The 16,272-nt window shown below is 42.2% G+C and overlaps 1 protein-coding gene across 4 annotated transcripts in view; it reads left to right on the top strand.

The window, feature by feature from the left end:
• The window catches only part of fxr1 (FMR1 autosomal homolog 1), a 100,595-nt gene that overhangs the window by 17,981 nt on the left and 66,342 nt on the right, over positions 1-16,272 (top strand). For all 4 annotated transcript variants that reach the window (XM_048541565.2, XM_059651120.1, XM_059651119.1 and 1 more), the window contains exons 2-4: positions 7,315-7,367; positions 9,034-9,127; positions 15,447-15,518. In XM_048541565.2, coding sequence (XP_048397522.1) covers positions 7,315-7,367; positions 9,034-9,127; positions 15,447-15,518 — 219 coding nt within the window. The remainder of the gene's footprint in view (positions 1-7,314; positions 7,368-9,033; positions 9,128-15,446; positions 15,519-16,272) is intronic.

Raw genomic sequence — 16,272 nt, 5'->3', positions numbered from 1 at the left:
AAGTTCCTCAGTGTCCTATGGTCGAGGTCTAGCTATCTTCAGTTGTTTCAGTGATCTTCCCTCTGGTATAGGGGTCAGAAGAAGAGATGTATGTTGCTGATTGCAGGGTTCTGTACCTGTTGCAGTTCACAATGAATGCAAACACAGGCTATTCATTCCTAACAACACCATGGGTCTCCAGAAACAGACTGCATTAGTTTATGAGGGTGATTATGTTTTGAGGGTGATAAAAAGCTTACCTTGAGTGCCAGTGCCGGTGCCTTCCATTTCTGGTTGCAGCAGCAGCGCGAGCAGGAGCCTGTCGGGAAGCCGGTGAGTCACGGTTTTTGAATCTTTAAAAAGCTTACCTCGTGAATAGGCGGAGGTACGCTGAGCAGGAGCCGACATGGTACTGGTGAGTGAGGTAATATATTTGTGTGGGTGCGTTACCCAAAACACTACCCAGGTAGTGTCTCCCACCTATCCTCCTACTCGACCCAAAAAAAAGGTTCTGTGTGCCTGATTGGTAAGGTAACAAGTTTATTTTTTATCCTTTATTTTTTAAGTCTTGGGAATTTAAAATAATGGGAACGGAGGTCAGGGCAGTTGAATGTTCCTCCTGCAGAATGTGGGAGTTAAGGGTCACCACTAGTGTCCCTGCTGACTACATCTGCGGGAAGCGCACCCAACTCCAGCTCCTTGAAAACTGCGTTAGGGAACTGAAGCTGGAGCTGGATGAACTTCGGATCATTCGGGAGGCAGAGGGGGTTATTGAGAGGAGTTACAGGGAGGTAGTCACTCCTCAAGTACAGGAAAAAGGCAGATGGGTTGCGGTCAGGGGATGGAAAGGGAACCGGCAGGCAGTGCAGGGATCCCCTGTGGCCATTCCCCTCAACAAAATGTACCCTTTTGGATACTGTTGGGGGGGGGGACTTAGCACGGGAAAGCAGGGGGGCACAGTTCTCTGGCACAGAGTCTGTCCCTGCTGCTCAGAAAGGAAGGGGGAAGAGGAGCAGAGCATTAGTTAGGGGGACAGATAGGAGGTTCTGTGGGGACGAGAGAGGCTCACGGTTGGTGAGTTGCCTCCCAGGTGCCAGGGAGCGCGATGTCTCTGATCGTGCTTTTGGGATCCTTCAGGGGGAGGGGGAGCAGCCCCAAATCGTGGTCCACATTGGTACCAATGACATAGGTAGGAAGAGAGACGGGGATTTAAGGCAGAAATTCAGGGAGCTAGGATGGAAGCTGAGAGCTAGGACGAACAGAGTTACTGTCTCTAGTTTGTTGCCCGTGCCACGTGCTAGGGAGAGAGAGGAGTTGAACACGTGGCTACAGGGATGGTGCAGGAGGGAGGGTTTTGGATTCTTGGATAATTGAGGCTCTTTCTGGGGTAGGTGGGACCTCTACAAGCAAGATGGTCTTCACCTGAACCAGAGGGGTACCGATATCCTGGGGGGAAATTCGCTAAGGCTATTTGGATGGGTTTAAACTAATTCGGCAGGGGTATGGGCACCAAAATTGTAGTTGGAGTATAGAAAAGGTTGAGAGTAGGGTGGTCCGAAATAAAGTTTCAGGGAAGCAAGATGGCACAGGCAAGCAAGAAGTTAGATTGAAGTGTGTCTACTTCAATGCCAGGAGCGTCCGGAATAAGGTGGGTGAACTTGCAGCATGGGTTAGTACCTGGGACTTCGATGTTGTGGCCATTTCGGAGACATGGATAGAGCAGGGACAAGAATGGTTGTTGCAGGTTCCGGGATTCAGATGTTTTAGTAAGAACAGAGAAGATGGTAAAAGGGGCGGAGGTGTGGCATTGTTGGTCAAGGACAGTATTACAGTTGCAGAAAGGATGTTTGGGGACTCGTCAACTGAGGTAGTATGGGCTAAGGTTAGAAACAGGAAAGGAGAGGTCACCCTGTTTGGGGTTTTCTATAGGCCTCTGAATAGTTCCAGAGATGTAGAGGAAAGGATAGCAAAAATGATTCTTGATAGGAGTGAGAGAGACAGGGTAGTTGTCATAGGGGACTTCAACTTTCCAAATCTTGACTGGGAACGCTATAGTTCGAGTACGATAGATGGGTCAGTTTTTGTCCAGTGTGTGCAGAAGGGCTTCCTGGCACAGTATGTAGACAGGTCAACAAGGGGCGAAGCCACATTAGATTTGGTACTGGGTAATGAGCCTGGCCAGGTGTTAGATTTGGAAGTAGGTGAGCACTTTGGTGAAAGCGATCACAATTCTGTTATGTTTACTTTAGTGATGGAAAGGGATAGGTGTAGACCACTGGGCAAGAGTTATAGCTGGGGGAAAGGCAATTACGATGAGATTAGGCAAGATTTAGGGAGCATAGGATGGGGAAGGAAACTGCAGGGGACGGGCACATTAGAAATGTGGAGTTTATTCAAGGAAAAGCTCCTGTGTGTCCTAGATAAGTATGTACCTGTCAAGCAGGGAGGAAGCTGTAGAGTGCAGGAGCCGTGGTTTACGAAGGAGGTGGAATCTCTGGTCAAGAGGAAGAAGAAGGCTTATGTTAGGATGAGATGTGAAGGCTCAGTTAGGGCACTTGAGCGCTACAAGGTAGCCAGGAAAGACCTAAAGAGAGAGCTCAGAAGAGGCAGGAGGACACATGAGAATTTGGTGGTGGATCGGATCAGGGTAAACCCTAAGGCTTTCTATAGGTATTTAAGGAATAAAAGAATGATGAAAGTAAGATCAGGCCCAATCAAGGATACTAGTGGTACGTTGTGTGTGGAGTTAGATGAGATAGGGGAAGTGCTAAATGAATATTTTTCAACAGTATTCACTCTAGAAAACGACAGTGTTGTCGAGGAGAATACTGAGATACAGGCTACTAGACTAAGTGGGATTGAGGTTCACAAGGAAGAGGTATTAGAACTCCTACAGAGGGTGAAGATAGATAAGTCCCCTGGGCCGGATGGGATTTATCCTAGGTACCTCTGGGAAGCCAGGGAGGAGATTGCCGAGCCTTTGGCATTGATCTTTAACTTGTCATTGTCTACAGGGATAGTGCCACATGACTGGAGGATAGCAAATGTGGTTCCCCTGTTCAAGAAGGGGAGTAGAGACAACCCTGGTAATTATAGACCAGTGAGCCTTACCACAGTTGGTAAAGTTTTGGGAAAGGTTATAAGGGATAGGATTTATAATCATCTAGAAAAGAATAAATTGATTAGGGATAGTCAGCATGGTTTTGTGAAGGGAAGGTCATGCCTCACAAACCTTATTGAGTTCTTTGAGAAGGTGAGCAAACAGGTAGATGAGAGTAAACCGGTTGATGTGGTGTATATGGATTTCAGCAAGGTGTTCGATAAGGTTCCCCACAATAGGCTATTGTACAAAATGCGGAGGAATGGAATTGTGGGAGATGTAGCAGTTTGGATTGGAAATTGGCTTGCTGAAAGAGGACAGAGGGTGGTAGTTGATGGGAAATGTTCATCCTGGAGAGCAGTTACTAGTGGTGTACCGCAAGGGTCGGTGTTGGGTCCACTGCTGTTTGTCATTTTTATAAATGACCTGGATGAGGGCGTAGAAGGATGGGTTAGTAAATTTGCAGACGACACGAAGGTCGGTGGAGTTGTGGATAGTGACAAAAGATGCTGTAGGTTACAGAGAGACCATACATAAGCTGCAGAGCTGGGCTGAGAGGTGGCAAATGGAGTTTAATGCAGACAAGTGTGAGGTGATGCACTTTGGTAGGAGTAACTGGAAGACAAAGTACTAGGCTAATGGTAAGATTCTTAGCAGTGTAGATGAGCAGAGAGATCTCAGTGTCCATGTACACAGATCCTTGAAAGTTGCCACCCAAGTTGACAGGGCTGTTAAGAAGGCATACAGTGTTTTAGCTTTTATTAAAAGAGGGATCGAGTTCCGGAACCAAGAGGTTATGGTGAAGCTGTACAAAACTCTGGTGCGGCCGCACTTGGAGTATTGCGTACAGTTCTGGTCACCGCATTACAAGAAGGATGTGGAAGCTTTGGAAAGTGTGCTGAGGAGATTTACTAGAATGTTGTCTGGTATGGAGGGAAGGTCTTATGAGGAAAGGCTGTGGGACTTGAGGCTGTTTTCATTAGAGAGAAGAAGGTTGAGAGGTGACGTAATTGAGACATATAAAATAATCTGAGGGTTAGATTGGGTGGAAAGGGAGAGCCTTTTTTCTAGGCTGGTGATAGCTTGAAAACAAGATGCGTTGGTGCTTGGTTTTGAGGGATGATGGGAGATTGCTGAACAGAGGCACTTGTACTTGAAGAACATATGCAAAAGTAACTAGCCACAGGATTCTGCCATTTAGTTGTTGAGCCTGCTTCCCACAGTCACTGAGATAATAGTTGTTCTGCTACCAGACCACCATTTTGCTTCATTATTTCCTTTTCTTTTGATAGAAATTTGTTGCATTGAGTATATTCATGACTGAATGATTGAGCATCCATAACACACTGGGGCAGAGAATTTCAAAGATGCACCAGTCTCTAAATGAAGAAACTCCTCTTCTCTTCGGATCTAAGTGGCCAGTGCTCTGCTCTGGTTCTAGACCTCATCCCCCTAGATCAGGGGAAACATCCTTCCAGTTACCCTGTGTTGATCCTTGTAAGAATTTTTGAATGTTTGAATGGAAACACCTCATTCGTTTTTAACACGAGTGATTAAAGGACCAGTTTATTTCATACTGCTTCATCAGCCAATTCCTTCGTTGGTTTTTTTTGTACTGTTTCTAAAGCAAATACATTTTACCTTGGAGAAGAACAACAAAGCTACACACTACTCCAGGTGTGGTATCACCAAAAACTCCATAGAATTGCAATGAAACAACTTTCTACCTGGACAGATAGATATCATTTAATGTTGTATTTGATACATTATTTGGGTTTAATACTTATTCTTTCATAGCCAGCTTTTGTTTTTATGTACTCATTGTGTGCTTTGGTGTTTCCATCGCAATTCAATATCCAGTACTACACTGCGTTATACCCAGCCACGCACCCCCTTTATTTTGACTACGGACCAAGTGTCATACCTCCCAGCCAGGCGTCTCCGCCATGTCCAGGTTTGGTGCAGTCTACCTTGTCAAACTCTGACCTTGCTTCTGGCCTTGACTCTTGGTTTCGCTCTGCCCAGCCATGTCTTGCTTGTCTTTGTTTTCTCCTTTTCCCTCCTGACAGACCTTCCTCCTGTCTCCCTGCCTTTTCCAGAAGGGTGCAAGGGCCAAGATCACTGCTGCAATGTTAAGGGTAGGTTGAGAGTGGTGGGTGAAATTGGGTTGAGTGGGCAGGTTGCTTGTTGGGCCTAGCTTAAATGTGAGGTCTGGTCTGGTATGGCAGGGTTCCTGGATGTTGGGCCCACCAGAGAGAAAGGTCGAATGACAGGACTGTTATGTTGAGTTCAAGGTCTTGGCAGTTGTAGTTAGGGGTTTGACAGGCAAATCTGGGATCAATTAAATAATTACTCAGGAGTTGGACTATTAAATAGTGTAACTTGGTAACCCCTGAGTAATTATTTGCCTTCATTTCATCGAAGTCTCCCGTTTAATTCGGAGGGTTCAAAGCACAGTGGAATTTTCCAGCAAACAATTCGATTTCCTGGGCAGTTCCTTCTCCGTATGCCACAGTAGGGATTTTGTAGGAACCCCATGTGAAATTCCTTTTTAAGTTGGCATAATGAATGTCTGGTGAGTAGAAAATTTGTATTAGTATTTCTGAAGTAGAGTGCACTGTTAGCCATCTCCATATCAGATATCAAAATTTGTGGTATAAACTCAAGTCCAAACTTGCTGTTGGCATTCTTCTGTTTTTTTTTTGCAGCTATTGTCCAGGTACATTTAGCTGCCTCATTTATAGAAACAGAACAGAGGAACAGGTGAAGGCTATTTGGTCCTTTTATTTTGAGCCGGCTTTGCAATTCAATATGATCATGGCTGACTATTCAAATCAGTACCCTGTTTTTGCTTTCTCCCCATGCCCTTTGGTTCATTTGTCCCAAGATCTATATCAACCACCTTGAGAATATTCGAGGCTTTGTCCTCAACTGCTTTCTGTGGTTGAGAATTTCACAGATTTACCACTCTCAAGGGGTGAAATGATCTTAGTTTTCACTGGCCAACTCCATATCCTTAGACTGGGATCTGGTTCTGGACTCGCCTGTCATGGGAACATCCTCTACTGTGTTTGCCATGTCTAGTCCTCATAGAAATCTATAATGTTCTGTTAGTTTTCTCCCCTATCATGCTTCTAAAGTCCAGTGAATATAGACCTAATGAATCCAGTCTCTCTCTGTACATCAATTCAGAAATCGGTCTGTTAAACTTTCATTGCACACACTCCATAGCCAGAACATCTGGCCTCAGAGGCCAAAACTGTAACACAGCGCTTCAGGTATGGTCTTACAAATTCCCTGTACAATTGTAGCACAGCATTCTGCTCCTGTACTCTAATCCTTTCACTGTGAAGCCCACCATACTGTTTGCCACCTTTAACCCCTGCTGTGTGACATGCTTATTTTCAGTGATTTGTGCGCAAAAGTGCCTGATCTCATTGTACCTCCCTCTTTCCCAATCCTACGTTTTGTTTTTTTTGCTGCTGAAGTGGATAACTTCATACGTGCCCACATTATACTTCATCGGCCATGCATTTGCCCACTTGTACAACTTACCCAAGTCAGAGTGAAGCATTGCAGCATCATCCTCCTAGTTCTCCCTCCCATCCAGCTTTGTCTGCAGACTTGGAGATACAGCAAACTTTGTTTTAACAGGCACACAAAGTAAACAGATAAAAATTGCATACCTGAAACTTGCTGGATTATTGTGATCTCTGCAATGTCTGAGTAGTCTGTTGAGGTTGCAAGGAAGAAAGCTCCCAGCCAGTAAGTTGTTTTTTATTTAAAGTGAAGTTGCATTATTTAGGTGACTTTATTTACAGCATAAATAAAGTATAACAATGTGTATGCCCCAGACTATTACTTGAATGTGTTTTTACATCAAAGTAGTGGCTCCGATAATCAACTGGTACGCTCCTGGGCCCCATTGGTATATTTAATTGCAAGTTTGCTGTAATACATGTAGTTCCTCCATTCAAGTCATTAATATATATTGTGAATAGATACCCTGATATAGTATGGCTTTAACAGAGTTTAGACTTGTGATTAATGTAGAGTATTAAATGCAATAAGAATGATATAATAGAATTGACTTCACAATTCTAAGGAATACCACCTCATTTGAATCTACCACTGCAGTCACACGGGCAGTAAAGTTGATCTTTATTTCTGTATATATTTATTATGTCCTAAGCACTGTACTAATTGTAAATTCTAGTTATTTATTTTTGTTTTAGGCATTCGTAAAAGATGTATTTGAAGATTCACTTGCTGTTACTTTTGAGAACAAGTAAGTACTTTATATTCAAATGATAAATTAAATTCTAAATAATTGCATCAAAGAGCAACTGAAACATGTTTTAAGTCTGAGGCTTATTTCTTTTCGATAGTGTTCCTATGTACCAACATATTACTGTTTCTGAATGAGTCTTCATTCTTTTACTACCTCCTCTGTGCTTTCCCTCACCAGAGGTACACTGAAACGTTTTGGAATGGAATAACTATTCGGTGCTGCTATGTATGATGTATATGCTGCAATGCCAACCACTACCATTTTATTGTTGAGGTAGTTTTGCTGCCACTGTCCCTTTTATTTTCCTTAATTAGATCTGAAAGTCTATTTGGTCCCCATAGTCCTACAACTCTCCTCTTCACCTATTCCATACCCCATTCCCCATCTCCTTCAGTTTACCCATTCCTGCCCACACCACTCTCCTTCACCCATTTACCACCCTCCATGCTCTGTCCTTCACTTTCTATTCTCCATTCCTCCATCAGCCATAGAAAAGATTTTGTAAAACTTAAAAAGGTGCAGAAAAGATTTACAAAGATGTTACCAAGATAGACTATTTGAGTTATAGGAAGAAGCTGAACCGACTAGGGCCATTGTTTCCCAAGAGCATCAGAGACTGAGGGGTGACCTTTCACGGAGATTTAGAAAATCATGAGCGGCATGGTTAGGGTGAATAGCCAAGGTCTTTTTCCCAGGGTAGGGGAGTCCAAAGCTAGAGGGCATAGATTTAAGGTGAGAGGCAAAAGAATTAAAAGGAACCTGGAGGGGCATAAGTTTCAAGCAGAGGGTGGTGCGTGTACGAAGTATACTACAGGAGAAGGGGAGAAGGTTGACCCAATTAGCACATTTCAAAGGCATCAGGATAGGTGCGTAAATAAGGGTTTAGAGGGCTGAGCGCCAGAAGCTGGCAAATGCGACCATCTAAATTTAGTGAATCTGGTTGGCATGGATGAGTTGGACTGAAAGGTCTGTTACTGTGCTGTATATCTGTGACTGTGGTTTACAATGAACACCATTGTGAGCCTTAACATGAGGAACTTGTCTCAAACAGTATGCAGTTTGTTGCATGATAGCAACAAAGTACAAGTTACATTTGTAAGCTATACTTTGGGAGACTAGGAGATAGATCTTCATCCTTGAAAATCCTAAGATGTTTCGTGTTTTTCCCATCCCAGGACTCTGTTAGATTCAGTGGAATTTAATGTAGTCTCCAACATATGATCTTCCAGAACCATATGCAACACTGGACTTTTTTGCAAAATATCTTTATTTCAGCACTTCTCTAACTTTTTAAAATTCTGAATGTATTCATAGGAACCTGTTAAATCACTGAATTCCAAGATAATAAAATGTGAGGCTGGATGAACACAGCAGGCCAAGCAGCATCTCAGGAGTACAAAAGCTGACGTTTCGGGCCTGGACCCTTCCCGAAACGTCAGCTTTTGTGCTCCTGAGATGCTGCTTGGCCTGCTGTGTTCATCCAGCCTCACATTTTATTATCTTGGAATTCTCCAGCATCTGCAGTTCCCATTATCTCTGAAATCACTGAATTCATACACTTCATCTTTTAATTCTAAAGGGAGGGAATTAAAGGTACTCTGTCAGAAAACATGCTCAATTGAAGATCTATTTTCCTGATTCCAGTTACTTCTTTTTTTAATAGTTGGCAACCAGCACGTCGGATTCCTTTCTGTGATGTGCGATTACCACCTCCTTCTGATCTCAAAAAGGAGATTAGTGAAGGCGATGAGGTTGAGGTGAGTTTCAAATAATTGTGAAGCTAGATAAAACAAACTGTAACCAAATTAGTTCTGATAGCCAGCTTATTTAAGCTCCACACGCATTTTTTAAAGCTATTTTGTATTAAAAAGTGAATTTTTTTGCCAAAAGTCATGCCTCAAGAATTCTTGTAAGTATCCTTTCCAATTTATTACATCTTAAGATGTGTCAAAGGTGCAAATTTGTTAAACGTAATCCAAATATTGTTTGCCACTTTGTTGCTACTAAAGTTGATGTTTACTTCTGTATATGTTCAGCACTATAGGTCACAGGATCAAAATTTTGAGTTGACTGACTCGCCTCCTGGCTCCTTTGCCTGTCCATTAGTTGCAAGGGACAAAGTCAGAGTATCATTAATTACTCTCCACTTGCCTGAAAGAGTGTGGCTGTAACAGCACTGAAGAAGCTCTTCTTCATCCAGGACAAAGCAGGCTAGTTAATTGGCGCCTGTTTCACCAGCTTCCATGTGTACTCAATTAAACACTGACACACATTGGCAGTGGTGTGTATCATGTAAAAGATATACTGCAGCAACTCACCAAGTTTTCTTTGACAGTATCTTCCAAATCCATGAGCCCTACTACTTAGAACAAGGGCAACAGATACAAGGGAGTACTGTGACCTGCATATTCCCTTCCAAATCCCAATCAGTGCTGACTGCACTTAGTGCTTTATAAAAACCAAAAGAACTGCAGATGCTGTAAATCAGGAACAAAAAGCAGAAGTTGCTGGTAAAGGTCAGCTGGTCTGGCAGTGTCTCAGAAGGAAAAAAATTCAGAGTTAATGTTATGCGTCTGGTGACCCTTCCTCAGAAGTGATTTTTTTTTCCCTTCACATATGCTGCCTCATCGGCTGAGCTTTTCCAGAAGCTTCTGTTTTTGCACTTAGTGCCTCATTAACTGTAAAATGCTTTGGGATGCCCTGATATAAATATAAAATCTCTAGTTTATTGCCATCATTCAGTAACTAATGAAGAAAAGTAATGTCAACAATCACAGCATTAACTTTTTGAAATGAGGTTGATATGAATGAAAAGTTTCATGTTCGCATGCGTATTATATGCCAGAATATGACTGTTTACGTGCAGGATTGTAGTGTCTTTAAATTTTTTTACCAGATTAGGATATTTTCATCTAAATGATACTCTTTAGCTTAATTCTGTTTATTGGCAAAATTTAACAGTTATACAAAAAGTCAATAGCTGTGAGATGTATTTACATCTTGAATATGATAGATGGAAACTGAATTTTTCTGTATGTCTAGCAGAGTCCCATTAAGTTAATTGAAAATGTACAAATGTTGACATTACTTGTACTTCACTTTCTTAGAATCCTGGAATCACTTGTTTGTCAAGGAATTTACTCATTTTCAGAGCCTTAAATACTTCTGGAGCTTTGTTCTGTCAATGTCCTGACATGTACATAATGTGTGCTTGATGTCATTTGTTTCTAACTTGTTTTCAAAAAAATTCTTGTAATATTTATTTAATGACATCTTTTTGAGTGTTTTTTCATGTTTCAGCTGACACATCCCTGGTGAAGACCACACCTGGATTAATGAGACTAGTCTGAGTGCTATATTTTATGGTCAATATATTGACCTACAAGGGAGTGCAAAGTAAATTTCCCAGAATGATACCTAGACTCCCCAGGTGTTCAGTTACAAGGAGAGATTTAAAAAAAACTATGGTTGTATTTTCTGGAACTTCGATGGCTAAGACATGACTTGAACAAAGTTTTTTTTTAATGTATAGTAAGGGGAGCAATACGGCCTGTAAGGATGTTTAGAACAAATGGTGTCAAAAAATTACAGCCAGAGTTTTCAGATGTGAAATAAGGAAGCAAGTTTACACACAAGCAAGTAGAAGTTTGGAGTTTCCTTTCACAGATGGAAATTCATGCTCAATCAGTTTTTAAATTAAAATTGAGATAGCTTTGGTTGGGCAGGATTAAGGTTTTTTCCCTTTGTGGGATTTGGATGCCCCTGGCTGGTCGTCATTTAATGCCTGTCCTTAGTTGCCCTTGAAGGTGGCAGTGAGCTGCCTTCATGAACAGCTGCAGTCCACCTGCTGTGAGTTGACCCACAATGGCATTGGTGAGGGAATTCCAGGATTTTCACCCAGTGAAACTGGGAATAGATCACATTCCTTCAATCAGGATGGTGAGTGGCTTGGAGAGGAACTTAAAGTGGTGATGTTCACATTTTGCTGCTGCTCTTGACCTTCTAAGTGAAAGTGGTTGTGAGTTTGGAAGGTGCTTTCTGAGGATCTTTGTGAATTCCTGCGGTGCATTTACTGCAGCTGCTGAATATTGTTGGTAGAGGGAGTGTATGTTTGTGGATGTGCTGCCAGTAAGATGGACTGCTGGATCCTGGTTGATGTCAAGCTTCTCGATTCGAAGTAAGACAATGTACAGTTGTAATAAAACTTTGTTACTTTTATATTCCATTTCCCTTTTGATAAGCAACAGCATTCATTTACTTTGGTGACTTGATGTGCCTGCATGTTAAGTTTCTAACTCATGTTCCAGATAAAACAGCACCATGCAGAGAGCAGATGCCAGATAAAACAGTGCGAGAAAGAGCATGTGCAGGAATTAGATGAAACAAGACAAGAGAGACACTTTGGGGCAACACAAAATAGCAAGACGGAGAAAGACAAGCACAAGCAAATAAAACTGTGCGTGAAAGAGAGCATGCACCAGATAAAATAGATCTAAAACTAATCACCTGCTTGTAGAAGTTTTAAACCTAATACAAAAAGTGCATTTAGAATCATTGAATTTGTATTATGACTTAAGTACTAACTTTTGCAGGGAGCTTAAGGATTTTGATCCAGTGACATTGAAAGAAATGCAGTGCGTTACCTGGTGCTGCAACTCCAATGTATTTGCAGCCCTCGTTTTTCTAGATGGTAGTGGTCATGGGTTTGGAAGATGCTATCTAAAGAGACTTGTTGAATTTATGCAGAACATCTTGTGGTTGCCGGTATGCATTGTAGTGGAAGGAATGAACATTGTGGATGTGTTGCCAATCATGTGGGCTACTCTGCCCTTGATGGTGTCAAGTTTCCTGGTTGTTGGAGCTGTCTGAATCCAAGCAGAGAGGGTATATTCCTCCGAACTTGTGCTTTGTAGAAAGTGAATTGATTTTTGAAAGTTAGGAGGTGAGCTACTTTCTGCCGAATTTCTAATCTCTGACCTGCTTTTGCAACCACAGTAGTGGTTCCCTCCAGTCTCTGGTTAATTATAACCCCCCAGGGTAGTGGTACTGGCATATGTAGTGATGATGTCAAGGGGCAATGCTTAGATTCTGTCTTGTTGGAGATGGTCATTGTATGTCGCTTGTGTGCATGAATGTTAGTTGCCACTGATAGATTCCAAGCTGTTTGTCCCGGTCTTGCCGCATTTGGATATGGAACATTTCAGTATCTGAGGAATGATATAATTATCTATGACCATCTCCACGTCTGACCTTTTTGATGAAGGGAAGGTCGTTGAAGCAGCTGGGGATGGTAAAGCAAAGGCCATTACCCTGAAGAATAGCTGCAGTGATGCCTTGGACCTGAGATGACTGACCACTGACAATCACCTTCCTTTTATATGCTAGGCCTGAACCGAGTTTTGTTAAGGTTCCTCTGCCGTACTCGGTTAAATGCAGCCTTGATATCGAGGGCCGTCACTCTCCCCTCATGTTTAGGGTTCAGCTGTTTGGCTGTAATGAGATCAGGAGCTGAGTGGCCCTGCAAGAACTCAAACTGACCATCAGTGGGCAAGTTATTGCAAAGCAGGTACTGACTGACGGTGCTATCACTGACCCCTTCCATCACTTTCTACTGATGATCAAGAGTAGTGTGATTGGGTGACAGCTGGCCAGATTGGATTTGTCCTGCTTTTGGTGGACAGGACAGACCTGGACAATTTTGTGTGTTTGTCGGGTATATGGCAATGAATCTGTACTGCAACAGCTTGGCTAGCTGTATGGCAGGTTTTGAAGGAATAATCCTCAGTACTGTTGTGGGAATATTGTCAGGGCCTGTAGCCGTTTCAATATTCCACCCCTCCAGCGTGCTCTTGGTGTCTTGTAAAATGATTCAGATTGGCTGAAGACTGAGCTGCAGTACTGCAGACCACCATAGGTGCTGATGTAAGTTTTTGCTCTTTATTTTTTGCACAGCTATGCAGAGCACTGCTATCATTTGAGGGTGGTATAATTGAGGGAGATTATCTTTCTCCAGTGAATTGTTTAGTTGCAGATGGTGGTGGACAACTAGTTGTGGTTGGATTGTGGAGCATGAATCTGATACTTTGGAATTGCTTATGTCTGCCTATCACTGTCTGTTTATGGTGTTTAGCATGTATGGAACTCTGTGTCGTAGCTTGATCTGTCTGGCACTTCATTTTTAGATTTGCCTGGTTTTGTTTCTCGCAAGCCCCTCTTACAATTCTGCATGATATACATTGAAGTTCCTCACCCAGAATATACATTCTGAGCATTTGCCATTCTGTACTTCCTCCAAGTAGTAGTTAAAATGGATAAGTACTGATTCATCCAACTGTAATGGAGTAGGAGTACATTGCAATCAGCAGGGTGTTCCCTTGCCTACTTTTGACCTGATTGCATGAAACTTAATTGGGTCCAGACCCAATGCTGAGGAGTCTCAGGAAAAATTCCCTTTCAATTGTACATTAATATCTTGTCTGACTGAATGGAAAGAACAAGGATAGAGAAGGTGCTGGATTGAGTGAGGTGTGATTCTGCAATTAAGTCTGTGTCGGGCTGTTGCTTGACTAGTTTGTGAGAAAGATATCCCAATTTTTGCGTTAGTCCCCAAACATTAGTAAGGAAGACTTTGCAGGATCGGCAGGGGCAGTGTTTGTCATTTTCAGTGCCTAGATTGTCATCAGGTGGTCAGTCTAGTTTCTTTCTTTACAGTTTTTAAGCAGTTTAATACAACTGAATTGCTTGCTAGGCTACTTCAGAGGGTGCACAGAGTGGATTCATGGGTAGGCCAGATTTGGTTAAGGATGACCTTTCCTTTCTTTGAAGGAAGTAATGGTCGTTGGCAGTGGTTTCACAATTGACATTCGAGTCATAGAGATGTACAACATGGGAGCACATCTTTTGTTACAGCATGTCCATGCCAACAAGATATCGTAAACTAATCTAGTCCCATTTGCCAGCATTTGGCCCATATCCCTCAACCCTTCTTGTTCATGTACCCATCCAGATGCCTTTTTAAATGTGGTAATTGTACCAGCCTCCTCTACTACCTCTAGCAGCTCATTCCATACACGCGCAACCCTCTGCATGAAAAAGTTGCTCCTTGAGTACCTTTCATGTTTTCCCCTCTCACTTTAAACCTATGTCCTGTAGTTTTGGACTTCTTCCCAAAAAAAAGTTAAGGTCAGGTAACAGGGTTTGTAAGTAAAGCATCTAGTATTCCAGGCTTAATAGGGACATAGTGTACAAGAACAGGGAAGTTACTGTACAGGACACTCGTTAGATCATCTGGAGTATTGTATACAGTTCTGGGTCCCACACTTTGTCCAATGCATTCACATCCTTTCTAACATTATGGATGAAACACTTCAGTTCTGTGGATAAATTAGAGAAGTTGGGGCTGTTTCTCTTGAAGAGGAGAAGGCAAAGGGGAGATCTGATAAATTTCAAAATCATAGTGTGATCTGGGCAGGGCAAACAGGGAGAAACTAGTCCCTTTTGCGGGGGGAAAAAAATCATGAAACAGAGGACGTAGTTTTGAAGGGTTTCGCAAAAGAAGGCAATGTGATTTGACAAAAACTTCCAGATGAGTTGGCTCTGAAATAGATACTGTGGTGGAGGTAGGGTCAATTGAGGCATTCAAAAGGGCACTGGTTGGTTGTATTCATTTGAATAATATGCAAGATTGTGTAGAAGGGCTGGAATTTGACACTGAGTCAAAGTGCTGGGGAAGCCAATGATGATATAATGGAGGATTGATATTCTTCCGCATCAGAAGAATTCTCTGTAGCTGGACGCTTGAATCCTTCAATACCATTGAATTCTGTAATCTCTTCTTTTGAATAGTAAACCGTTTTCTGTCCTTCCTGCTGAAAAGGACATGTTCACATTTACTTGTGTTGTACTTAGTCTGCCCAATTTTTACCTGGTTGATGGAATCTGCAAAGGCATACAGCAGAGTTAATCTTTTGAAAATTTACTTTTCTTTTGGAGTGAGTATGTGGTGTATAATAACGAAAACTTCTGTTTGAATCATTCACTGATGTTATTTCTTCATTTTTATTACCATTCTCTCAGGTTTATTCTCGAGCAAATGAACAAGAGCCATGTGGATGGTGGCTTGCCAGAGTTCGGATGATGAAAGGAGATGTAAGTTAATATTTCAAGATGATTCTGAAATTTTAAACTGGGTTGTATTTTTTTAAACAGAAATACTTGACCTGCAAATCATGCTAGTCAAGGATGAGAAATATTTGAACTAAAAGCAAAGTACAGTGGTCCCTGGAGATTTGAAATAAAAACAAACAGCTTGAGAAACTCGGCAGGTTTGGCAGTTGGTAGAAAAAGGAATTGAGTTAGCAGTACAAAAGAACCATGTTGGATTCAATGTTTATGCTCTTTCTCAAGTGCCGCTGCACTTGCTGAGTTTCTCTAGTACTTATGGTTTTATTAAAATAAAGTAAATTTTTGTGGTTTGGCAAAGTAGATGGGCAATAGACTCTGGTTCTGGCCTCGTGTGGCAGATTTCAGCTTTGTGTGCCCCATTCATGTCCTGCTCTTGACAACAGTTGCCACTTTGCACCACCTCTATCACTGCCAACAGTACCAAGAGGTTTTTTGACATAAAGGGCTGCACTCAGTGGCCTGTTGGTTTCTGAGATCTGAACCTGAGCTCTTGACCAAGGTCAATGGTTTGCCATTTGCCACTAGTACACATCCTGGTGGTGCTGGTTAAAAAGAAGCTACAGCCTGCTAAAGTTGGAGTAGTGTCTGTGATCTAAAGTGAAGTTTGAAAAGGAAGGAGAAATCCTAGTTGGAGGTGGGTTCAGAAGGAGAGGTGAGTGAGTTTGGCATTGGGGAGGAAACCTTCGTGTGGTTGGCAGTGGAAGAGGAAATGGCTATC

The sequence above is a fragment of the Stegostoma tigrinum genome, chromosome 14, assembly GCF_030684315.1.
Source record: "Stegostoma tigrinum isolate sSteTig4 chromosome 14, sSteTig4.hap1, whole genome shotgun sequence".
Classification (NCBI taxonomy): domain Eukaryota; kingdom Metazoa; phylum Chordata; class Chondrichthyes; order Orectolobiformes; family Stegostomatidae; genus Stegostoma; species Stegostoma tigrinum.
The sequence above is the reverse complement of the archived record's forward strand: the minus strand, read 5'-3'. Positions and strand labels throughout refer to the sequence as shown.